The following is a 25,763-nucleotide window of genomic DNA, read 5'->3' as shown; positions in this document are numbered from 1 at the left end:
CACCAGCTCGCCCGCAGCCATCACGCAGGCCCGCGTGCCCCCCACCGTCGCCAGGCCTCGGGGACGTCACGTCCACGCGGCACCTGCCCTGGAACTGCGGCCCACGTCAGGTTGGCACGTGTTGGTTTTTTTTTTTTTTTTTAATTTCATGTTACTTTCACATTTACAAACTCAGGAAGCCACACTGAGAAAGGGACGGTGGAGGCTGCCTGGAGGAAAAGCTGGGCTCCTGGGCCCCGTGCAGCCCGAGCGCTTGGGACTTTTCGCAGGGAACCTCTCCCGTACCTCGAGGGGCCTCGCTGTCGGACGGCGTCTGAAACGGTAGCCGTGGCCTGCTCCTCAGTCCCTGGAAGGTGCGTTACCGCGGCTGCCTCGGCCCAGGAGTTTATTGCTGGTGAACGTGATTATCCAACTTACAGTCCAGGATGACGGCATCATCAGAAATGGGTCCAGTGGTGCGCATTTTGCTGAGACGAAAGGAGACTGAAATGTGTAAGCTGCACCGATCGGGCAATACTTTGGCCCCCAGGAGGGCCTGGCCTTGGAGGAGACAGGTGGAGACCCGCCCCGCCCCCGCCCCCGCCCCCAGACCCGTGCCCATCCACGCAGGACCATCAGAGACAAGACGGTCACCAGGGCGGACGTGCCCCAGTCCATGGCAGCCTGAGCTCCGGCACCCGGCCAGCTCTGCCTCTTCCCAGGCTCCCTTTAAGGTCCCCAGAGACGTTCCCTTTCTCAGGTGGGAAAAACGTACACTCCCCTCACTTTCCCAAACTGGATCTCTTGGGCTGAATGAGATAATCCCTTGGCAGGCAGAGGTCTGGAAATCCGGCCCAGCAGCACACACGCATGTATTCGGAAGAGATGGACTCGACCGGAGAGTGCCCTCGAGTCATCCCTCCCCTTCTCAGGAACAAAACAGTCAGGGAAAGAAGGGCCTGCCTCTGTGATTATAGTCGCGCCGAGATGAAACCCAGAGGTGTAATTACTCAGATTTGACCCAATCTCGGCCCCTGGGATGTGTGCAGACCACTGGCACTTCCATCTCTCCTGAAAGCACTGGGTACGCCGTGTCTACAAGCCCCTGGGAACAGGCAGGACCGCACCCCCGTCTGGGGGAGCTGCAGGTGTCTGACAACAGAGGGAGGTGACTCGAGGCTGTATGACTTTTCCTCCCGTCTGTTTGATTGCAAATGTTTAGTCTCTTTGCCCACCGAGGAGAGCAAAGGCCTGATGGCACTGGGGCTGGCGGGGGTGGGTGGGCGGGCAGGGTCCGCCGTGCACCTTCTGTCCAAACTAGGTCATAATGGTCAGGGTCCAGCTTCACTGGCCAAGGCGTGCCCAGGTCCATGGGAACTGAGGAGTGTTCAGGGGGAGTGTGACAGAGCAAAGTGTCCTTTCTGTGCCCAGATCTCCACCTGGTTAGCCTCTGGTCTAACAAAGATACTTAAAGTCCTACACATTAGTTTAGCAAAAAATCTGGCTTCTGATACCCAAAGAGTTTAAAGTCCCCTTCAAAACGCGCATAGAGGCGCCGGATGTCTCGTTTGCTGATGCCCAGAAAGTAGTGCTCGACTTTGGTTCTGTTATACGCGGTGATGCCCGGGGGGATGGTGGGGTAAGACACCAGGTGGTCTATGCCAGCCTCTTTCAAGATGTATGGGGCATCGTCCTCCAGGGTCTCGTGGTGACCGATGACGCTGTACTTGATCTCGCAGGGTGCGCACAGTTCCACGTATGTTACCCAGTGGATGATGTGGTCCCCAAACTGAAGGTCCAGCCACCTATGGTTCGGATCACCAAGGTAGCGCACGAAGTCCTCAAACTGGATGCCCCTGGTCTCCGTGCGGTTCCTCCTGTACTTCCTGATGATGCCAGGGGCGATCTCGTGCCTGTACCAAGGCTCAAAGCGGGGGTTGTGAACAAACTTATCCTTAAACGCAGAAATCAGTCTCTCGAAGGGATCTCTTACGATAAAAAACTTGAAGTATGTCTTCAAGCTAAGGGGGAAAAAATGAAGATGAAGAAGTTAACCTGATGCTGCTGGTGGTGCTGGCTGTGGGTTGTGAGGAAGAGTGAAGCGTGATGGCTGGAGCAGTGGCAGCCACCAAGCTGAGCCCTGTGCCAAGCGCACTGCATGTGGCTCTTACTTAATCCGCACAGCCACCCTTGGAAGCAGATCCAGTTATGAACCCATTTTACAGGTGAGGAAATGGAGGCTCAGAGACCTTAACTGTCCAAGACCACGGTACTCATCACTCTCAGGGCTGCTGTGAAGACATCTATTGAACCCATGTTTTGTTTAACTTGAGTAGTTTGAAACTTCAGGAATGTTTAATAAAAGTTTTGTTCCTGTGCAGAAAACAGTTAAGGGCAGGAACCCTGACTGAGTTAGGAACAGCTGAGGCCTGAGAATGACTCTAAGGGTACATCTTTAAAAACTCAATTCAAAATTTCCAGGGGAAGGAAAATGGGGGGCAGAGGGGGGGGGGAGGAAAGGCAGAGTGAGGCTCCAGCCTCCAGCTGGCGGAAGGGGGTCTGGGGGAACTGCCAGTGGGGGCGTGGCGGCGCAGGGGTACCCCCGTAAAGGGCCTGTACTGACAGTGACAGAGCGACGACGACACTGCCGTGATTCCGTGCGCTCACCCAGGCCAGAGACCCTCTCAGCGCCGCAGGTCTCAGCCTGTCTACTCTCACAAAAGCCCTGCAGGATCGCTGCTGAGGGGGGTGACAGGACCGCCCTCCCCCAGGAGGGTCTCTGACCTGGCATTTGACACCTGCCTTCTAAGGCTGTACACGTTGGCAAGAGTGAGTAACCAATGCCAGAGGCAATGAAAATCAAGTAGCTGAAAAGCAAGGGAGGTCAAAGATCATTCAGTGCCCTGACACTGACTAGCGTATCATGTACCTGTTCCTTTTAAACCTCGTTCTACGGGGCCATATCACAGCTGTCAAGACAACTGTCCAATCAGCTAAGGTATTTTCCCGATGCCAGTCTCCCTCCCTGTTGTGGTTGGCGAGGCCTGTGTCTCTCCACCTCTGCGGGGTCCGGCCGATCCCGCCACCCCCAGGGGCAGCTGCTGCGAAGGCAGCCATGACACCTTGGGAGAAAATGAAAAATGAAGTGGGGTTTCCCTGCAACCCAAATCCCTTTCTTATGAAATGAAGGTCATGTTCAGTAAGAAATCCATAAACCTTAACAAAATCAGAGCAGAACAAAAACGACCACTCATTTCTATAAGACAGTTACGCAACCTTCATTTTAATGGCCTGCATGAAGGTTAGGGTGGAGAAGACATTCAGATATCCTCACAAAGACGTGAATTTTTTTTTTTTTTGCGGTACGCGGGCCTCTCACCGCCATGGCCTCTCCCGTTGCGGAGCACAGGCTCCAGACGCGCAGGCTCAGCGGCCACGGCTCACGGGCCCAGCCGCTCTGCGGCATGTGGGATCCTCCCGGACCGGGGCACAAACCCGTGTCCCCCGCATCGGCAGGCGGACTCTCAACCACTGCGCCACCAGGGAAGCCCAAAGACGTGAATTTAAATGCGCTGAACGCTGGGCGTATGCCCGGCTGCCTCTCCCCAACACAAACCAGTAGCTCTTGGAGCCATCTGGGAAACACGCCAAGTACAGAGCCGAGCCTGGGGGTTTTATCAGCGTCCCCCTCCCCTGCTCCTACCGCTTCTGAATTTCTGCATCGCTGAAGGAAGAGAGACGCGGGAGGCCGTTCTTCTCGTGGTCGTGCACCACGCTTTCAGGGATCTCTTCGATGGAAGGAAAGGCTCCTGGGAGGCAAACAGGGAGAGGGCGTGTTGGGGACGCTGCCTTTAAAGACAGATGCCCGTCTCGAAGCCCGGGCCCGCGTTCCCCACGGGCCTTCCCAGTATCCACGTTTAGGTCTTGGAATTTCAACTGCCTCTGCGGGCAGGATGAAGAGTGAAGAAAAGCTTCTGGTGATCCACAGGCCATCTGGAGGAAACAGACGAGTTAGGAGGAGGGAGAGGGAGGGAGCAACGGCTACAGCAACGAGCACCTAAACTGGGTGCAATCTGCCAGAAAAGAAGGATCAGTGCCTGCAAGCAGAACGCCCAAAACCTGCAATACTGACCCTGCTCTGGAACTGGGGGACACTGCCGGAGAACTGGGGCCATGAAACCCACAGCTGGCAGAAATAATGACACAGAGGTAGAGATCAAATGTATGGACACCAAGGGGGAAAGCGGGGGTGGGGGGGGTGAACTGGGAGACTGGGACTGACATGCAGACCCTATGATACTAGGTATGAAATAGGTTAACTACTGAGAACCTGCCGTACAGCACAGGGAACTATACTCAGCGCTCTGCGGTGACCTACACGGGAAGGGAATCCAAAAAAGAGGGGATCCACGTATACGTACAGCTGACTCACTTCGTTGTACAGCAGAAACTAACACAGCATTGTAAAGCAACTCTACTCCAATAAAAATGAATTTGAAAAAAACCAAAACAACAACACACTGCTGATTCGCACCCGCAGCCCCAGCTCGGGCCCATCACTCCCAGCGTGACAGCGCCCAGGCCTAAGAGGTTCCTAGGTAACCTCACAGCCTCCCAGACTGGCAGTGGCCAAGATGTTTGGTGCTGGACAAGTCAGGCTGATGCTGTGGGAGTGATGCGATATATTTGAAGCACAGCGCAGAGGAGGACAAGGAGTGTCTGAGGAGAAGGCAGGGCAGGACCAAGAGCCACAGCTCCTGGTCCAGGCTGCAGAGTGCAACCTGGGGGGCCCACCCTAGGGTTGGAGGGGTGGGCAGGTGCTTTACTCTTTTCTCAACTTAGACAAATGGAAATAAAGCATCATTGTGCTGGGGTGCTACCCAAGCCTCTGCACCCCTTCATATGCATCTTTGTGTTAACCTTGCCATGTTAAACTCAGAGTCTGGCAAGGAAGGATCTCTGTTGGGCCATCTAAGCAGTGATCACAGCCTCCACAGAACATTTAAGCCCCGATCCAGAACCCTGTGCTAATAAGTACAGTGGATGGATGGCTATAAAACAAGCAAGACGCACATCTACTCTCAAGGGGCCAACAGAAGAGCCAGCTCTGTGGACCCGCACCTGGACCTGCTCTGATACCTGCCGCCACGCAGGGGCACCTACGGACAGCTGAAGGCAGCCCCGGGACTGGCCCTTTCCTATCGTATGGCCTGGCGAACCGCTCCCGTCTCTATCCTGCCCTCATCAACGGGTTCTTCTTCTTCAAAGTCTGCTGCGTCACACAGTGGTAGCAAATCTATAAGACTTTTGTACATTTGTTGTTTTAAACCTGATTTGTAAGCTCATTCTCCGATGTCAAAAATCCAACATACTGCCGGATTACTCAAGAAGTGCAGGGATTATACGCAGAAGATGAGGCGGGTGTCTCCCTTTTCTTCCCCAACGAACCAGGGAAGAGGCCGAATGACACCCAACTCCGACACCAGCTCTGAGAGCAGCGGCGGGCCTGGGGGGCCGCAAGACGGAGAGCCCAGGGCCACGTCCCATGGGGCCCCGAGGTCTGGTTCCCGATCCAGGAGCCACACAGCTGTCTACTGGAACTAGGTTTCTTTTGAAGCTGAACTGAAGACAGAGCCCATAATTATCGTGGGTCAATTCAGAGTGATTGGAGTTTAAACAAACACAGCGTCTGAAAAGAGTGGTGGGGAGTCAAAGCCTGTGGTGCACGGGGGCCCTCTCCAACGATCTAATTTGTTCCCGGGTAAACACCAGATTTCCTGAAGCAGGCGGATTAAACCTCCGGATGCGGATACGCTCAGTGTAAGATGCGGACGACTGCAGGTGCGGAGGCCCCCAGGCCCACCAGTGTCTGGGTGTGGGTCCTCCTCAGCACAGGAGGGCGGCCGTGAGGACAGCTGCTGGATGGCCCAGTGAGTGTGGAGCCCCGACCTCCCAGGACAGAGTGAGCGACGCGTTAAGAACCAACGCAGGGACTCTGAAGAGAAGCGACGAGATCAACGGGCAGGCAGAGACAGGGGAGCCAGGAGGCCCTGACCGTGGGCGTGGGCACCGGGGGACCCCGCCAACTTCGAACGTGGGCGCGAACAGGAAAAACGCCAGCGCGCTGTCTGTGAGTCACCGGCCCTTCCCGGGCTCCTCTCTCGGCCACCCTCCCCTACTCCCCCGCCCCGGCCCCGGCCACCCTCCCTGCAGACCCTGAGGTCCGGGGAGGACGGACCTCGCCGGGCGCTGCACGCACCGTTCAGCACGATCAGCACTTTCTTCCACTGGGTGTTGCCTACTTTGGGGGTCTGGCAGAAGAGAATCTTGTGCTTGTCGCAGACGAAGATCCGGTCGAGGACAAACTTGGAGACGGCGGTGTGTGAGAGGTTCCGCAGGGTGTCGTCCCCGCACACGTTTCTGACGAGCTCCAGACGCTGCACATAGACCAAGGGTTGAATGAGCTGCCCTCCCGGCAGCATCTTCCCGGTCAGCTGCAGGGAATGGAGACAAAACAGGCACAGGGGCTTCATTAGCGGAACTGGGCGTGCCGGGCATTCACTCACGGAGGCCGGAGCCTGGGGGCTGTCCCCACAGAAGCAGCGGGACGGAGGGCGTGAGTCACCGCTGCGGCCCGGGGTTCAGGCTGTGTGGATGCGCTGGACCACGGCGCAGCCAGAGACGGCTGACCCTGTCTCCTCCTCCTCAGCTCGGACAAACCGCGGGGGCGGGGGGGCTGTCTGCCTGTCGCCGCGCCGAAGGCACAGTGGCCCAGGACTTCCTGGCAACGGCAGGATATCCTCCACTCAGCGATTTCAGGGAAGGCCAGCTTCTGCCCCCTCGCTCTCCCTCCGTGTAACCTGAGTGTAAGTGTGTGGACTGTACCCAAGGACCCGCTGTCTACACAGACGGTGGCCGCTTTGAAGATAACCTGGCACGTTGGTGTATCTGGTTTATTAATTTAAGAAAACACCTTAGGTCATCCAGTATGGGTTTTAAAAAGGCAGGAGCCATTATTCCACTTCCCCAGGGCTGAGCACACAATTACGTTCCTCTGACATGCGGCTTCAGGTGAGGAGAGGGGCTCTGCCCGGCGGTCAGGTCAGTGGTACCAGTGGTTTAGCTGCTGTGAGCAGGTGACGGGGCCCATCAGCGCCGGTTCTGCTCTAAGGAGTCACGAGACCAGGTGAGAGGGCCCACGTGCGCCGTGGCGTGAAGGCTGTGCAGCCAGAAGCCCAGGTGTGCGCTGTCTAGACTTGGCTGGACTCTTTCTGTTGACCTTACGTGCAGCTCACGGGCAGGACTGTCCCTTGTCTGAGTTTAATTCTGGGCTGATAATCATCTTTAGAGCTGGCTCCCCTCGCCTCGTTTCCTCCTGCACGAGGGCAACCGGAACCTCCCGTCCAGACCCGGCACAGGGGTCAGCAGGGGGAGAAGGGGGTCTCAGGGGTGCGCCCTCACCTTGGCTGGGGGACGACTGGGAATTTACGTGCAAAAGGAGCCTGGGGAGAAACTGGAGTCAGAGTGTCAAGGACAGTGAGCACGGGGTGAAGGTCAGCGGCCCCGGGCTCTGCTGCTAACTCCCCCGTGACCCTGGATGATTAGCCTTTTTCCTACCCTCAGCTCTCTCATCCACAGCGCCCGGAGGCTGGACTGGCTGCCCCGTAACTCTGAAGTTCCAGGATTCCCAGGATTCGGGGGCAGAGATCTTTCCCCCCGGTTTCCTCCCGACTCGCCCAACATCCCCAATCCACCCATCACAAAGCTCGTTCTCGGCTGGGCGGGGACTCAACACGGGCAACGCTCCAGGGCACCCACGATGCACCAGGCCCACTGACCCTGACTCCCCGGCCAGAAGCTAAAAACAAGCGGAAAAAAGGTGCAGAAGCAGCGACTCTGAAGCCGAGCATGACAGGAAGTGGAAACCAGGTGATGAGGGCACGGAGGGAAGGGAGGCTGTTTCCCGTGATGGGGGACCCGCTGGGGCCGGAGGGGTGAGCAGGTGAGAGGGAGACGCCAGGGAAGAATGGGCGGGGCGGGCAGTGCCGCGGCCTGGCTGGGCCCACCTTCAGCTCCTCTGGGAAGTGCGTCTCTCTCAGCGACCTCCCCGCGTCGGGCGCGGCGGTCAGGAACAGAAACTCCTGCTTGGCGCTGTAGGCTAGGAGACATAGAGAGGTTAAAACGTCTTCCCAGGGAGGGGCAGACACTCTGATCAGCGCCACAGCCCAGAGGCCCCAGGAAGAGACCCGCACAAACACACCCAAGTGATAGCTGACGAGGTGCAAGAGCAATGCGGTGGGAGAGCATCTTTTCAACAAATGGTACCCGAGCAACCGGATGCCCCCAAAGAGGGAGCCTTTCCCTAAACCTCACCCTTTATTCGAGATTAGCTCTTAAATGTGAAACAGAAAACTACAAAACCTCTTACAGGAGTAAATCTTTGGAAAAACCGATAAACTGAATCTCATCAAAATTTAAAACCTTTGCTCGACAAAGACCCTATGACGAGGATGGAAGGACAAGCGACAGACGACTGGGAGAAACTATCTGCAAACCACACGTCTGACCAAGGACTGGCCTATCCAGAATACGTGAAGAGCTCTTAAATCTCAACAGTAAAAAAAAAAAAAAAGCAAACAATCCCACTAGAAAATGAGTGAAACGGGAACAGACATTTCACCAGAGAGGATCTAGAGGTGGAAAAGAAACACATGAGAAGATGTTCGACGTCATGAGTCGTCGGGCAAATGCAAATTAAGACCACAGTGAGGTACCACTGCACACCTATCAAAATGCCACAAACAAAAAAACAGTGAGAACTCCACATGCTAGTGAGGATGCAGAAAAAGGAATCGCTGATACACGGTTGGTGGGAATATAAAATGGTACAGCAGCTCTCAGGAACTCTAGAAGAAGAAGTTTCTTCAAAAATTAAGCATTCAACTACAATATGACCCAGCAATTGCATTCCTGGGCATTTATCCCAGAGACATGAAAAACTGTGTCACAAAAACCTATACACGAATGTTCACAGCAGTTTTATTTATAATAGCCCCAAAATGAAACAACTCAGCTGTCCTTCAACAGGTGAATGGGTTAATCAAACACTGGTACATCCGTGCCATGGAATACTACTCAGCCCTAAACAGGAACAAACTATTGATACACACGATAAATTGCATGCATCTCCAGGTGACCATGTTGAATTTAAAAGACCAATCCCCAAAGGTCATATACCATATATAACATTCTTGAAAGGACAAAATGATGGAGGAGAAGAGATTAGTGGTTGTCAAGGGGGGAGGGGGCAGGGGGAGGGGATGGGGGGGATGGGGAGGTGGGTGTGGCTACAGAAGGGCAACTGGAGGGATGCTGGTGGTGATGGAGATGTTGTGCTCCGTGACTGCATCCTTGTCAATACCCTTCTTGTGACTCTGCACTGTGGTTCTGCAACATGTTACACTGGGGCAAAAGAGTAAAGGGTACATCGGACTCTTTTATGTACAACTGCACGTGACTCTACAACGATCTCAAAATTAAAAGTTTAATTTAGGGAAAAAAAAGCCAAGTCGGCAGTCCAGTTAGTGCTTACACATTATTTTTGAAATTTATGGGAACTGAAATTAGACTAGAGGAGTCTTACAAAACGCTACACCAGAATAATCATTTACAACAAACTGATTTGGGGGAAAACCTTCGGGTAGAATTTGAAGATAACTGTCAGATCTCTACAATCAAAGAAACATTGCTTTCAAAATTTTGCAAAGCCTAGAAACATAATTTGAATAAAATAGTTGTTATCAAAGAAAAGCACAGAAATTAGCATAAAAAAGCATAAGCAAAGGCACATTTCACTTTGTTAAAAACATCAAAACCAGCTCCTCTTGGGTCATTACTACCTACACTTTGCAGGCTCTACTGCAGCCTCCCCGCCTTCAGTCTGGCTGTTAAACACCCCGGCTCCCCAGCCAGCCCCACCATGAACGAGCCCCGCCATGAACGAGCCCCACCCTGACGTCCTCCCAATGCAGAGGGGAGAAACCCATCCTCCCAGAGCCCCGTCAATAATAATCACCCATCTCCCATCTCTCATGCCTCTGAGCTCTCCGACTCCCACAGAAGAAGTCTTGGCCACACACCTCTGTGAATCCCACGGAAATCTTTTTTCCTTTTTTCCTGTGTTTGAGTTGAAATGCAGCCCTAACCACAGGTGCGCACAGGAGCTGCTCTGCACCTGCCGTGAGGACAGGAGGCACCACGGACCGTGTGAAGACAGACAGGGCGCAGTGCCCTTGGCCCCAAGGCTCCGGAATGCACCCCGAAGGCCAAGAGGCCAGCGTCCAACCTCCTCCTCCTCCACAGCCTCATCTTCGAGCACCAATGTGCTCAGGGAAATGGCACCTTCCACCCGTCTGGTCACCTCACGTGCCGTCATCTCTGACCAGCACACCGATGCTCAGCACTTCCACAGGCCACACGGGTTCCCAGAAACCTAAGCTTCCTTAACGACATTTCAGATGGACAACGTAGCCTGAATTCTAAACAACGGACTTAACAGTGAATGTGTGAAAAGCGCCTATTTCACACACTTGGAAGCATCCAGAACGGGCTCTGGTAGCTGTGGGGCAGCTCACCTTCCAGCCACACATGCTGGCCATTCGTCCACCAATTTTTAACTTTTTTTTTTTTTTTTTACCTTGAACATCCTGGTATTTGCTCCCCAACTCCCCTCGAACCCAATTCAACTAGATTCAAATAAAACTGATAGCACACCTTGTGTGTGGTTTTGCTTTTCCACTGCTTTGCTGACAATCACGTATTTTCAGCGGGTGCCGCTATCACCACTGTGATCAAAGAGCAGACCCCTACCCGGCCCCGACCCCCAGGGGCGAGACCCCGGCTTCAGGCCCAAGGATTCTGACCAGCTCTCTTCATAACATACGAGCTCGCTTTCCTTATAGACGTCATTGGATTCGTTTGACAGAATGTCTTTAAATTTGCCACGTGCAGCACTGCCTTGTTTTTCTAGGCGGGCTCGCACCCCCTCGGCTCCCTGACCTCTGGGTGTCCAGCTGCCCAGGGTCACCAGTGCATCACACGCTGGGCAGGGGGCGTGCAGACATCGCGTCACAGGTTTTGACCTTCAGCGGCTGGCAGCTGGGCTGAGGCACAGGATTAGGAAGAAAATCAGTGTCTACGCATACACGCCAGATTCACATGGATGTCAATTCTGAGTTCAAGTCTCAACACACCACGCCATCAAATCCCCACCACTGAATGGGATTTACTTCCCCATGACAAAGTCTAGTTCAAAACAACACTGAAATCTGTTAAAAGAAGGAGTCACTGTGGCTTTACTGCTGAACCGAAGAGAGACCATCTCTCACACTCACACACACACACACACACACACACACACACGCACGCACACACGGCTTTAAACAGCGGCTCAAGACAAATGTGCTCTTCCTACCCACTGGGTGGTAGGGAACTCATTAAGAACAGGTAGGTCAGAATTGGAAGCTGCAACAGACCTCACTTCCCAGGGGACAGAGCTGGACGGAGCTGCCCACGGACACTGAGGGCACCCAGCTCCCTGAACACTGAAGGCCCTGGATTTGCCGCCCGCTTTACAGGGGTGGAACTTTCCCACACAGGACATCACTGTGTGTTAGTTACTGCCTTGTGATGACAGTTCACAGTGGGCTTCTGGTTCAAAAGCAAAAACACTGAACGCGAGTAAAATAAATTCCAACACATGAGGAAATCTCTCACGGCCACACGTTTACCAACCTCCCTCGGTTTCCCGAGATCCACTGCGGGGGGTGAGCTGCCTCTCAAGACAGAGGGGACCCGAAGCCTGAGCCACAGTGCTCCAGGGGGCTGAGGCCTGAACTTCTGGGGGGCCCGCTCCCTGCTCAGTCACACAGACCAGCAAGACGCCATGCACGTGAGCTCGCTTCCTGCACCCGAACCCAGCCAGCAGACATCCACCTGCATGATTGCAGCCAGGGACTTGGGGTCGAGAAAGGCTGGGTTATGTTTGAGCCCAACAACAAAGGGTTAGGGTTAGGGGTTTGGGGTTAGGAGTTAGGGGTTTGGGGTTAGGGTTAGGGTTTGGGGTTAGGGGTTAGTGTTTGGGGTTAGGGTTAGGGGTTTGGGGTTAGGGGTTAGTGTTTGGGGTTAGGGGTTAGGGTTTGGGGTTAGGGGTTAGGGGTTAGGGTTTGGGGTTAGGGGTTAGGGTTTGGGGTTAGGGTTGGGGTTAGGGTTAGGGTTAGGGATTAGGGTTAGGGGTTAGGGATTAAGGTTTGGGGTTAGGGGTTAGGGTTAGGGGTTAGGGTTTGGGGTTAGGGGTTAGGGTTTGGGGTTAGGGGTTAGGGTTTGGGGTTAGGGTTAGGGTTAGGGTTTGGGGTTAGGGTTAGGGTTTGGGGTCAGGAGTTACGGTTTGGGGTCAGGAGTTACGGTTTGGGGTTAGGGTTAGGGTTTGGGGTCAGGGGTTAGGGTTAGAGGATTGGGGTTAGGGTTAGGGTCCTCACTCTCAGTCCACAGTACGACACGGGGCTGACTGCATCCCCACTGAAGACTGGCTCCTCCGTGCTGCCCGCGGGGGAAAGGGGAGCTGGCCGGTGAGCCCTGGCTCTCACGTTCCTTCCACGAGCGGCCCGCCACCACGCTCCCACGCACGGACCCCGGCAACTACGCGCGGGACGCCCAAGGGCACGCGGACCACCATGCGCCTCCCGGGGCTGGAGCCACTGGTGAGACCCTGGTGAGAGCCCCCAGGGCAGCAGCAGACCTTCTCTGCAGTTTTAACACCCTAAGGCCTCTCAGCCTTCTCTGTAGGGTCACCTTCCACCCATTCACTTTCTGCTCCCCTTTCCCGAAACTTCTCAAGCTTCTACACTTTCCTGAAAGCACTCAGCATAAAGCCTGCCCCATCACAGCAGCGACAGCTCGTTTATCAGATGCCCCTGAGATGCGAGGTGCTCTTCAGAGGCCTTACTGCTAGATATTCAGACTCAGAGGCACACGTCTTATTTAATTATTTTGGGTGGAATATAAAATATATTACATACACTCATTTTTTTTTTTTTTTTTTTTTTGTGGTACGTGGGCCTCTCACTGTTGTGGCCTCTCCCGTTGCGGAGCACAGGCTCAGCGGCCATGGCTCACGGGCCCCATACACTCATTTTTAAATAAAATAAGCCACAAACAATTCAACCTCATGGCTCGCCTTTCAAGTGCCTCCCTCACCAGGAGGTGACAGTAAAGGAATCACGAGTGAAATGTGTAGACTTGGGGACACCGTTTCATGTTCTCCGTAGCTTCGTCTCTTGTGCCGTTTCCCAGCCACGTTCCCACTGGTGGGGTCCTCACCGGGGCCCCCCGCCTGGAGATTCCGCCCCTGGTCTCTGCTGGGCCTGGGCAGCAGGAGGTATACACAGCCCCCACGGGATTTTAGAGTGCCCTGGGGACGAGAACCACTGCTCTGACTCTTACCAGGGGTCTCCACTATCGGTGACGTTAACTGTTGGGGGGGAGCAGCCCAGCAGCAAATGGCTGGGCTGAGATCCTCGGCTCAAATTCCAACAACCTTCCCAGACTTGGCCTGTGCTGTCCTGACAGCGGCCCTGGTCCCCAGTGTGACCGTGATACCCCGTGCTGCTCTTGGCCACCCCAGATGCCTGCAGCTGTGACTCCACCTTCCCCAGGCTGTGGAAGCCTCTCGGGCTCCTGGAAGATGAGGGTAGGATTGAGATGACAGCCAGTTGGGCCCCGATAACGTTACTGACCTGAAACTGCGGAGCTGAGACCCACCCTGGGGGCTTATTTCAGCGCCTCTCTCTCCTGCCTGCAGATCTGCCTTCCAACCTTGCCCCTCTACAGGGAGGATGGAAGCAGAAGGTGTGGGGCATTGGGCAGCCTCAGCACAGCCGGGGACACCCCCGGGGGCTCTCCAGGACGAGCAGGGCCCGGAGCCCGCTGGCCACACCAACGGCACGGCCTGTGCAGCCCCCGGGTGTAAACCAGCAAAACGACTGGTGTGATCCTTTTCTACTTCCCTTCCTCAAGGGCCACGGCCTGCAGGTGGACACGCCAAGCCTCATGCGGGATTAAAGATGCTGTGCGCTTCCTCCCTATCAGGATGGCGGTGCCAGGCCACCCTAAGGCCACTCACGAGCCTTTGCGACACCTCGCGTGTGCCTTGCCTCATGCTGCCCCTGAAGGAGTGGCCTCAGGGTTCAAGATGACCGTCCTCGCAGCTTCTCACTCGTGCCCAGCACCTCACACGTCACTCACAGGGCCTCGCGGTGCCCAGGTCGGGCTTGGAGCTGTCAGAGCAGAGCACGCCCATTCCACAGAAAAAATACTAAGGCCCCGGTAAGCAAAGGGCAAGGGCACGAACTAGACGCAGCTGTTCTGAGGCTGGGTTGCGTGCTCTTGATATGTCCTCATCCGAACGCCTACATCAGGTCAAGGGGAGTTAAAAAAAAATCCTCGAGGACAACCCAACACACATATATTTAGACCACCTTCCTTCCGGGGCGCTGAAGGTGACCTTCAAACACGTGACCACCAGCAGGCAGCATCACCGGGCGCATACGCAGCATCTCTCAACGACACCAAGCAGGGCTGGTCCCCAAACCCACAGAGTGCGCGGGGAAAGAGCCCTTCATCCCCGTCCACCTCCTCTCCTGAACCTCTGCAACATCAAGGATTTGGACGCCACGACCTCCAAGCCCCTTCTGGGTCAGAGTCACTCGATTCCGTGTCACCACTCATCCAAGCAGGCACCCAGGAACAGTACCACAGCAAGGTCTGAACTCGCCAAAATCCATTCCATGAGGAGGTGCACCTACCATCAGGGTCCTTAAAGGTCAGTGTGATGAACTTGCTGGCCACCATGAACATGAAAATCACCCAAAAGCATGTGGCCAACAGAAGCCACTGGTGGTGCATGTTGTCAAATGTCAGCCATTCAGTGATTCTTCCTGGAAAACACAAGCAAAATGGCCCTGCTGCTTACAAATAAGTCAATTAAACAGAAGGTAATAAAAGAAAGGGCAATTTCAGTTAATAGCCTCAATACAAATATTTCTGAAAATTTTTCTATTGATACCAAGGGTGTTTTGACTTATTATTTAACTTAACATCATATTTTTAATTAATAGCAACTTATCACGTTGATAATTAAATAAAATTTAAAACACTTTACCGGAAAGGAGCCATTTCTGTTTGGTCTTGGAACGCTTCTGCAGATGGACCTGTTGACTCTTTCTGGCCCAGGCTACTGTGTCCCTGGCATCTGGCACCTGCCAGGGCCTGGAAGCCGGGGCAGGAGGGGGCCTGGACCTCTGGGTAATCCTCAGAAGGCAGACGCCATCCTGAGGCGATTCCAAGCAGGCTGGGTTTAAAATCCTGACTCGCTGACAAGCGACGGCCACACCCACTGAGCTGTAGAGAATCTCCGAAACCCTAGAAACGAACCCCAAACCCCGGAGCGTCCCGGCTCCGCCCACCCGCCGGCCAGAGCCTGCGCGGAACCTCGGGGGTGGGCGTTCCTCAGGCTCTCGCTGCCCGGGAGTGACGGGGGGGCACCTGGGTCCTCAGCGGGTCACACGGCTGCACTCTGCTGCGGGGGTCACAGAAGAACCGGAAGTCGCACTCGATTCTTTGCAAGAGAGACAAAAAAGTGCTTCGTGTCACCTTTAACACAGGGCTTCCTGAAGCCAAACCAAGCCACTTGGAGAGAGAGAGAGACCATGCTGGGCTGGGTTGGTGTCCGCTGGCTGTCGGGCCCGTCCATCACCCCCGGGCAGCAGGGAGCTGGTCTGTTGCACGTGCGCTGACGGCAGACAGTTTCGGAGCCTGAGCGCACCTGGTGGACTGGGCTCACGGGGGCCCGGGCGTCGGCCTTCCTCCTGCCTCAACGACCGATCCTTGCCTCTGAGGCCCTCACTGCAACCTGGACTCCCTCCCGCAAGGGGTTCTCCGGCCGGCGATGGGAAGCTCCCCTGCGGTCCAGCCCACACCTGCACCTGCATTCTCAGGTCTCCACGCAGCAGGCGCACCATGTTTCCCGGGGTGCCCTGGTAGGGCTGCCACATTAAACACATGAAAACACAGGGTGCCCCGTGAAGTTCGAATTTCAGGTAAGCAAATCATTTTTTAGTACTTAGGATAACTATGCCCCCAGTACTGCGTTGGGACGCATTTATACTTTAAACAGCTATTTGCTGTTTCTCTGAATTCCCAATTTACCTGGGTGTCCTGCATTTTATCTGGCAACACTACCCAATGAGGGGAACACGGCTCCGCTCTAACGGCCTGAACCAGATGGCCTGTCTCTGCAGAGTCTCCCTGTCCCCTCCTGCTACGCCTCGTCTGGTGCCAACGTGGCACAAAGCAGAGCCCTGGAGTGCCCCAGCGCTCGCTAGCTCTGCGACTCAGCAAGTCACCTACCCTCCCTAAGCTGTGGCTTTCAGTCCCTGAGACAAGGCCCTCCTCCCTCCAGGACGGTCACGAGGATTAAATGACTGCACCAAAAGGACCACTTGGCCTGGAGCAGACACTGGTCTGCGCACCAGTTCTCGGGAAGAGTGAGGCCGGTGCTGAGTGGCCCGGGGCTTGTGATTCGCACAGACACAGGGGAGTCGCTGGGGTCTGCCCCCCTCACACAGACGCCTTACCCTGCAGGGCAGGGCACAGAAGAGCCCCGGGCGCTCGGGCTCCTCCCCCCCAACCTGCCGACCTCCGGGCTCCCCGCCCCCCCCTCAACCTGCCGACCTCCGACCTCCGGGCTTCCCGCCCCTGGGCGCCACCCAGGCATCAGGCACTTGGGAGGTTTTGTGATTTAAGGATCGGGTCTTTCCAATGCGGCCTAGTCCTCTGAAGGGCTCCGATTCGAGTGCACCCAACGAGCTGGTTCACCTCCAGATAAAGGTAGGAAGACAAAGAATAAACAGCCTGACATGAAAATGCGGCTCCCACCATGTGCCCTCCGGGAAGCCAGGTGGCTCAGGGGCAGGATTTCTACCTCTGGGCTGCTTGGAAAGTGAGACCTGCACTGTCGTGAAGCTCCGCCTGCCTTCCTAACCCTGGGTTTTCATTTGAAGTCCGAAGCGACAGCTACTTTGGCCCGGAAGCGGGGGTGGGGCAGGCGCAGGATTTGGTCCCTTCTCCGTGTTGGTGTCTGGGGTTAGTCACAGAAGAGCTCTCTGGGCCCCCTGCTAGATTAGGACAGAACAGCCGCCTGCATGCCCACCAGTGTGTTGGGAGGCCCCTGTGAGACAGAGGCCGCCAAAGCAGCTCGGCTGCAACGTACAATGTACCAGCCCGCTGCTTCTTCCAGATGGCAATTTTATTTCCAAAAAGTTCCACTTCTAAAGTGACTTCTGCTAAACTTCTACTGCACTAAAACATCCAGAGAGCCCTCTCCCCTTCCAAGCCCAGCCACAGCATTGGGATCAGTGGGGGGGGTGGCGTCTGCAAGGCACCCACCCGCCTCTCACCCTCTTCACGGCCCGCCTGGGCCGGGCAGGGACGGTGCCCAGGACACGCGAGGATTGTGATGGGGCTGCAGATTTGGGAAGCTCCGCGTGGATAAACCCCAGCCCCAGCCAAAAGCTCTCGGGAAGCAGAGTACACGGCCAGCGCTCAGAGTGCAGACCAGACTCAGGCCTGCCGATGACCCCGGTGCCCTGCTGCGGTCCCGGCCCAGGCCACACAGCCTGTGGTGGTCACTTCGGGGGCCTGCACTCAGGCAGCAGGGGGTGGGGAGTGGGTGGAGCGCTCTCCCAGCCACTGGGCCCCGGAGGGAATTCCCTGGTGGTCCAGTAGTTAGGACTCGGTGCTTTCACTGCCGGGGTCCGGGTTCAATCCCTGGTCGGGGAACTAAGATCCCGCCAGCCGTGCGGTGCAGCCAAACCAACCAACCGACCACTGGGCCCCTGCAAACGGCCGGCAGGGCCTGCTCCCCCCGCTGCACAGCACAGGCAGGCTCAGCCCTCCCTGCTGGCCACCCTGATTTGCCCTCCGTCCTCACCTAGCTTCACTTCCTTCCCGGCACCCACCACAGCCTGAACCTTCTGCTTCCGCTGGTGGCACGTGAGCTCATGCCGCAGCACCCGGAAAGCACGGTGCCCAGCGCACTGCGAGATGACCTTCGCTATTGCCGGATGACGACATCAACCCAGAAACTACCCAGAAGCCTTAGGAGAGCTGGCAGGTGCTTTAGAAGACGCCTGGCTCAACCCTCCACCCCAACGTCCAAACTCTCTAAAGTATGAGGCCCCCGTTCAACCTCAAAGTATTTCTCCAGTCTCCACGTTAGTGCTTATATATTTAACATGCGTTAACTGAGACTAGAAGACAACCCAAAGCTACTAGGACCTCACTATTACTTGAAAGTAAAATTGTATTTTATAAGTCACGCACTCACATGCATTGGAAGAGACATACAACTACTGTTCTATGTCTACAACCTACTGACAGGGGATAAAGAAATAAGGCTGCAGTCCAAAATATTTTTTTCTAAATTTTAAATAAAACAACGCTGAAAGGCGGTAAGCCAATTACATAGCTCCAAAGTATCAAGATTCATCAGGAAACAAAAAAGGGCAAGTTGCAGAATCGAATGTATGATCCTATTAGTTAAAAAGAATTATATACGTATACATGTGAATGTATGTGATTATATATACAGGCAAACACACATACATGTGTATAATGCACAGAATAAAATCTTGAGAGGATGAGTGGAGTCATTTTTTACTTCGTACAGTTCTGTATTTTAAAAACATTATTGCAATAAGCACATATCCATTTTATAATAAAAACCAATAAAATACAGAAAATACCACCTACATATGCAGACCCAGGTGTTTTTATTTCTGCTGTTTAATTTTTTTCCTACCTGACTACCGCCAACAGCGGTTTCCTTACCACTTTGTGAAACAGGGCAAAGGATGGTAAATACTTTTCCAGCCAGGAAAGAATGTGGTGAATGGACAGGCAATATGTATCTGAGTGTTTAGGAAATACATCTCTGTCTTCACTAGTTTTTAATTCAGTTTTAAAAACGATTTAATATTTAAAACAGAGAATAATATAACAAATACTTGTTTTCCGATGCTCAGTTCTAATAGTTCTGCTGTACGTACTTGAGTCTTTTAAAGGAAGTAAAGGGTTACAAATGAGCTGGAGCCCCTGCCTGGTCCCGCTCCCCTCCCTCCCCAGATACCCTCCATCTGGGTGATGGCACTTTCACTACATCAAATACGGCTCCTCACAGAAGCAGCAGGGGTTTGGGAGGCTGGACGTCCCAGCCCAGACGAAGGCAGGGCGGACTGGGGAGAGGCGAGGCGAGTTTCCCCCGGGCTGCGAGGAAACACTGCATTACTTATTATGCTTTTCAGAGGGGCACATGCGGTGGTACCGCCGGGTGGAGAGATGGACCGTTTTTAAGCACTTAACTATTTTTTCTCGTGGTCTATAATGAGAAAATTCACAAATCATACACAGACTCAAGTGAAGAAGCTGTCTAGGTAAAAATTTAGACGAACCAGGACTTGCTCTCCAAGTCCCATGCTGACCAGAACCAGTGAGACTGAAGCCCGGGCCCCCTCCACATGCCCCACCCCTCAGGGCCACTATCTCTACACTTACGACATCACACACACACACACACACACACACGCACGCACAAGGAGACATGCACCTGCATGCATTTTGAAGGACACACTAACCGAGAAACGATCATTTACCAAGCTCATCACGAAAAGGTGTCCTCATGCATCCCACAAAACAGGCGCAGGGACACAGCACCGAGCCCCAAAGCACCCCCCCAACACGCACACGCACACGCTCCTTGTCCTGTGGAGCTGGCAGGCTGCCGGGGGGACCCGCAGCCACCAAAGACTCTACCTAAGACGTGAGATGAGGCAGCGGACGCGGTGCCGTGAGAGGAAAGCACGAGGGCGGCGACCTGGCAGACGGAGGGCAGGGGTGGCACGGAGACCTACGGGGTGAGGGGCGGAGACCCAGGCACCGGGCCGCAGAGCAGCACAAACGGAGGCCCAGGCGCAGGCACGAGCTTCCCGAGCTCGGCCAGGGAGAAGCCCTGGCAGACGCGGCAGACAAGGCTGGGCCCTGGGGGGTGGTCGCCTTGTGGGTGAGCGGGGATGGGGTACGGTGATCTGACTTACAACTTGGAACTACTGCTCTGGCAGCAGAGTCAGAGGTGTCAAGCACAGAGATCCGCTCAGCCACGCCCCAGCCCCGGGTCACTTGCACAGGCCGCGGGTGGTGTTCTGATCGGGCCCAAGCAGAGGGGCTAAATGCTCCCCACCACATCACCCTCCAGGTCTCTGAAAAGCAGCCAATGAACCAGTTAAGAGCCACGGTACCTGACGGGCTAGGCTTTGACGAGTCCTACGGAGGAGGGGTGTGTCCACTTGGCCAGGCAGCGTTTCTGCTCTGCGATCATCCGCTGAGGTGTCCGACCTCATGTTTAGGGCCGTGGCTCCCAGTCCTGGCTGTGTATTGGAACCACCTGGGGAGCTTCTGAAAAACTACAGCAACACCCCGGGCCCCAAGAACACCTGAGCAGAGACAACGCGAACCTGTGAGGCTGAATCTGGGTGAGTCTGAAAAGCTCTGCTCAGGAGGCCAGCGAGCGGCCAGGCCGAGCTGCTTGCTGGTCCGGCCCCCAGGCCTCCTCAGCTTTTACTGCCCCCGCTGCCCCCTGGGGAACTCGTTAAAATGCAGATTCTAGGCCTTTTAGCGTAACAGCTGTCTTCCCACCACCTCTTTACAGTATGAGAAGGAAAACCGGTAGCAAAAGGGGGGGGTCTGTCAACTGAGACCGTCGACTGAGGATCTGAATTACCTGTGCTCTGAATGAACAGCTTAAAGAGGCCTGATTAGAATAAAGACCTCCACCACTGTTCCCATTTACTCTCCTTTCCAGCCCTCCCATCTATAGGTAACCAGTCCCTGTAGAATTCTGGGCTGACCTTGGAAGACTCAGGAAAATTTGCCCCACTTTTTTTTTTTTAAACAAAAAGAAAGTCATTCCAAATTCCTGTAGGCCCAGCTCCTCCTGGCCTGCCCGCCATCTGCCATCGGCAGTGTTTCCTTGAGCACACGAATTCCGCACGGGTCTGCCTCCTGTCCACGGGCAACAGCCTTGAGGCTCATTGTTTCCGTGCGCAGAGAGTCTGGGGCCTGACACCCACGGTCCTCCCTCCTCGGCTCTGGAAGGGCCACTGCTCTCCCTGCAGCCAGGTGACAAACAGCCTTTAAAGAGACTGACATTTTCTGTGATTAACTCTCCCTTGTTCAAGGAGCCAAGACGACTCCCAACGTGCCTCTTGCAGCTAAGAGGGGTGAACCTGAGCGTGTACCCTGGCCGTTTGCAGAGCTTCCCTACTCCTGATCATTACGTGGGATTTGCACCTCTCAAGATGTCAGGCTCTGAAACTAAGCCAGAAGGTTGGCTCTTTGAAAACCCACAAGGCAGAAGCGGTGGTTGAAGAACTGAGGGAAAGCAGGGCCAGGAATGCAGGAAGACCACTAACCATGCAAGAAATCCTAAGCTGCTTCTCTCTCTCTAAACTGTAAGGAAGACAGCACACATTTGACATGTTTGTAATGACTAACAGTGACTCTGGTACTATTACCAACTTTTGGTGCAAATTCGGCCTCCCTTGCACTTTCAAAAAGATGCTTTTTGAAAGCATCCATTTTGCTCAGCTGCCAGTGGCTTTTCCCCGGTGTTCGAGCTGTTACCCAAAAGCACAATCCTTCTGAATTTGTGCAGAAGAGTCTGACTCCCACCTGCCTAGTTCCACTTGTTTTTCTCCTAGTTCTACTTTTACTATGCACACTCACTCCTCCTGTGGTAAATAAGCCCATTTAACTGTTTCAAACAGAGTTAAAAATTTTTTAAAAGCAATTGGCCTAGATGTGATCTAGTGTGCACACAACCACACAGATAAATCTCACAACCGTGGTGCAAAGGGAATACAGCCCAAATAGAATGAGATACACGACACAGTGCCATTTACGTAAATTAAAAACGCAGGCACTGAAACCAAAAATACACGTTCTACAAAAACACGAAGAAAGAAAAGGATGACCTTTCCAGTGATTTCTTATGTGGGTGGACAAGAGGAAATAAGACTGAGGAAAGGGAATTAAAAAGGCATCCACAAGTAAACAAAACGAGGGGCCCTGCAGACATCCGTGATGGTAACCGAGGAGTTAACCTCCATTCAACTCCTTGAATGTGAAGGAGACAGACTACTAGACAGAGAAAGGAGAGGAGATTTCAAAAACCAAAAAAACAGCTTTTCCCCAAATGTCATTCATCCGTTCAGCCATATTTACCAAGGGCTTATTCTGAGCCAGGAGCTGTTCCTGGCCCTGGGGATACAGCAACCTACCTGCCCGGCTCTCACGGTGCTTGCTTCTAATAGAGGCAGACAGGCCATAAACAGAGCCATAATGCCTAGGATCACACCAGGCAGGCAGGCAGGCAGGCGCTAAGTGACACGGTTAGTAACACAGGTGGGTAAGGGAGGAAGGGGCACCTTGGAGAAGATGGTGAGAAGACGCTCAAACAGAGGGAGGGGACTCGTCACGCAGCACCTGGCAAAGAGCTTGGTCCCCGAATCCCCAAAGCAGCAAGGAGGCTGGCATCTCCCGTGCACAGTGAGCAGGACGGAGGGGGAGTGGCCCAGATGAAGAGCCTTGTCAAGGGCCCCTGGACCCTGCCCCCCATCACCCATGTACCCCGGAGAAAGGATCACCTGCCCAGTGTTCAGTTTTTAAAACATTCATTCAAAACCTATCCAGACACCAAAGGAAACGTCACAAAAAGAATCTGGTCATGCGCAAGGACCCGGTAACCCTGGGAGGACAGACAGGGAGAAGGGAAACAAGAGGCAGCTGAGGCTGGAGCAGCGGGGACCCTCCACCAACAGCCCTTTCGATTTTGAACTAAAATGTGTTCCCTAATCAACAAAATTATTAAATCACCACTTAAGAAAATAAAATGCTGCGTATGAATTTACAAAATATATAAAGTCTTATTACGATCACTGTGAGCTTTAAATTCATTCTAAGCGTTTCTCTCAATCTAAGTTCAGAAATTTCCTTTGTCTACTTGGCCACTGTCATTACAATTTACCACCTCAGAATGACTGCTCATCCTATAGTGACCAGAAGGGAAACCCACTCCTCACTCTAGCCAGCTGGGGAACGAACTGGAGGTGAAGCCAGATTCTCAGGAGTGAGGATGGCGAACAGCCCACACGTCTTCGGGGGTCGCTGCAAGCCAGGCACTGCACTCGGCGGGGCACCCAGCTCGCCGAACCCCCTGCCTAAGCGGGTGCTTAGGCACCCGCTATTATGATCATGTTTAAGAAAACAGTTCTAAGAATCCGTGTACATACTCCTATTTACGAGTTTAAGCTTCCGGAAATCTCCATGTGAGCAAGAAAGGAGAATGCTATGTGACATGGATCTCAGATAACTAGTGAGGTGTCCACAACCTCCCTTCCGTACCTTCTTAGGCCTGGTCCACATTTCCTTGCAGCATCTGCTTTGCCTTGGAGGTTCCTGGCTCCTCCTGTCTCTGTACGGGACGATTAAAAACAACAAATAAGCACCATTAAAGGTTATGAGATCAACCTACTGAACACAACTTGCTTTATACTCGGGAAACAGTTAACCACTTTGATTTTTCAAGTATATTTCGCATGCCAGGTCTCTTACAGAAGGGGGTTATCTTTGGATGGCTTGGCAGATGAATAAATATTCTAAACGTACCAAAAGAGCTAGCTGTTTAAAAGATTCTTCCCTGTAACTTAGTATGAAACAATGAAATATTTTTTGGAGCAAAAACAATCAGACCCTATTATACCTGTTTTACATGTTTGATATTGGGTAAAGGATTCATAAGATGATCAAATCTTTCAATGCAAGATGTTCACTGGGTTTTGCATTTCTTCAAGCTTTAACACCCTGGTAAATTCTACCCAAATGTCATATCGTGAATGAATAACTGGAAACAAGCCAAACTCATGGAATTAGAGAGATTACAGATTTAATCGTTACCTGGCAAAATAAACATCCAACTCATTTAAAACACAATAGAGCCCGAGCTGCCTGGGATGCTTGGAGCAGTCAGGCTCTGCTTCCCTTTACTCTTATGAACTCAATATTAAAAGGAAAAGCAATTTCATGTTACAAAGACAGAAACATTAAGATGCAGATTCTTCCAGACCTGTATCAGGACAAAACACTCTCTTGGCTTCTCTGATCTCTCAGGTCCTGCAATCACCTCTCTCCCCCCTTTTTATTCTACTGTATAACCTCAAGCATTTGAAAAATGATCTGAATGTAACTGCAAATTGCCCAGGATAGTAACTAATTCTTCCCTTTCTCTGTTCAGTTTTCCAAGAACTCCAGTTTCCATTCCAGGGAAGGAGAGAATTTTTCTCTTAGGTATTTCTTGGAGATTCTATCCTTGAGGGTCAAAAGCAAAGATGGAAAGATTTTTCTTTCCATCTTGAAATTCCCATTTGGACCCAAGATGGACTTTGCCCTAATTATAATGGGAAAAAAGAGAGAAGACCATTTCCCTCTTCGTGTCTCTTCCTCTTAACCCAGTCAATAAAAAGAATGAATAACCCTGGAGCTGAAGGGAGCTGCCTGGTTTAAGAATATCTGAGACATTTCACACTCTGGCGGTGAAAACTGACCAATAACCAACTCTATGGTCCAAGGCCCCAGACTTGGGGTGTATGAGACAAAAAAACCCTTTATGACAGTCCTCTCGCTCAGCTAACCAGAACCTGACCGCGCTGCTTTGCACTCAGTGCCCGGCCCTTTCCTGCCTTTTGCAGACGTGGAAAATAACAAGGCAGCTTTTGGAAGATCTGGTTCATCTTCCCAGCCACTAGTGCAGAAATTTATGCCTCCACCTCCAACTTCTGACAGGCCTCTCTTTTGTCCAAATCTGGGCTGAGGGCACCCGGGAGCCTACCTGGCAAAACACACGCATTTCCAACCATCCTACCCCTCCCACCCGCCAGAGACGTGCTTAATTGTGCACTTAGGGAAGGTGCACATGGTCCTTCTCCCCCGACCTCTCTCTTCTTCTGTCTGCCTGCTCCCTGCACCCAAGTGGAACATTTTCTTCCTCTTTCCGCCTCTATTACAAATGCAAATTCTCAGGCAAGGATGCAAGAAGTAAACTATGGATCACCGAGAATCAATGATGCCACGATCACAGCATCCCCAGCAAGGACGCCGCCTCATTGCATAATTAACGTGATGAAGGTTCTCTTTAACCCCACGAACTAGGAAGTCCCTCAAGTCGCCAAAACACTGGGATGTCGCTAACAAAGAGAAGCCGGTTTTACCCCCGTTTTCCCGTCCACCCAGGGTGTTGTGGCAGTCGGGGTCCGGGAGTAAGTGACGCTCACCCCCCGCCCCCCGCCCTTCCCCGAGCTCACCCTCCGTGGAGCCGGAGCCTGTCGCGGTCCTCGGGCCCTTCCGCGGCCCCAGGAGCGAAGCTCGGCTCGGGCCTCGCGGGCCTGGGAGCGAGGCGCGCGAGGTCCCGGCGTCCGGGGAGCGATGGAGGACCGCCCGCCCGGAGGCCTCGGCGCCGCCGCCCGCCCGGCCCGGGATGTGGCGGCGGCGGCGGCGGCGGCGCCGGAAGAAGGAAAGCGAGCGCGCGACGCCCTCTCGCGGGGAGAGGCCGCCTCCGCCCC

At 53.7% G+C, this 25,763-nt stretch overlaps 1 protein-coding gene across 1 annotated transcript; it reads right to left on the bottom strand.

Annotated features, from left to right (window-relative positions):
- Positions 1–121: 121 nt before the first annotated feature.
- On the bottom strand, positions 122–25,731 carry CHST10 (carbohydrate sulfotransferase 10). Its single transcript, XM_059078605.2, has 7 exons — positions 25,506–25,731; positions 23,551–23,620; positions 14,841–14,972; positions 8,046–8,137; positions 6,239–6,473; positions 3,683–3,788; positions 122–2,000 (listed from the first exon to the last, which is right to left on the bottom strand). The coding sequence occupies exons 3-7, from the start codon at positions 14,938–14,940 to the stop codon at positions 1,463–1,465; spliced, it is 1,071 nt and encodes a 356-aa protein (XP_058934588.1). The 5' UTR covers positions 14,941–14,972; positions 23,551–23,620; positions 25,506–25,731; the 3' UTR covers positions 122–1,462.
- Between the last annotated feature and the right edge of the window lie 32 nt (positions 25,732–25,763).

This window comes from Kogia breviceps, chromosome 11, assembly GCF_026419965.1.
Source record: "Kogia breviceps isolate mKogBre1 chromosome 11, mKogBre1 haplotype 1, whole genome shotgun sequence".
Classification (NCBI taxonomy): Eukaryota; Metazoa; Chordata; class Mammalia; order Artiodactyla; family Physeteridae; genus Kogia; species Kogia breviceps.
The sequence above is the reverse complement of the archived record's forward strand: the minus strand, read 5'-3'. Positions and strand labels throughout refer to the sequence as shown.

Bases quoted from the DNA above. Each gene is read 5' to 3' on its own strand.
- CHST10 (XM_059078605.2), bottom strand. From the start codon at position 14,940: ATGCACCACCAGTGGCTTCTGTTGGCCACATGCTTTTGGGTGATTTTC. The intron at 6,474-8,045 runs GTGGGCCCAGCC...CATTCCCTGCAG, and splicing joins ACTTCCCAGAGGAGCTGAAG to CTGACCGGGAAGATGCTGCC. The intron at 2,001-3,682 runs GTAGGAGCAGGG...TTTCCCCCTTAG, and splicing joins GATGCAGAAATTCAGAAGCG to CTTGAAGACATACTTCAAGT.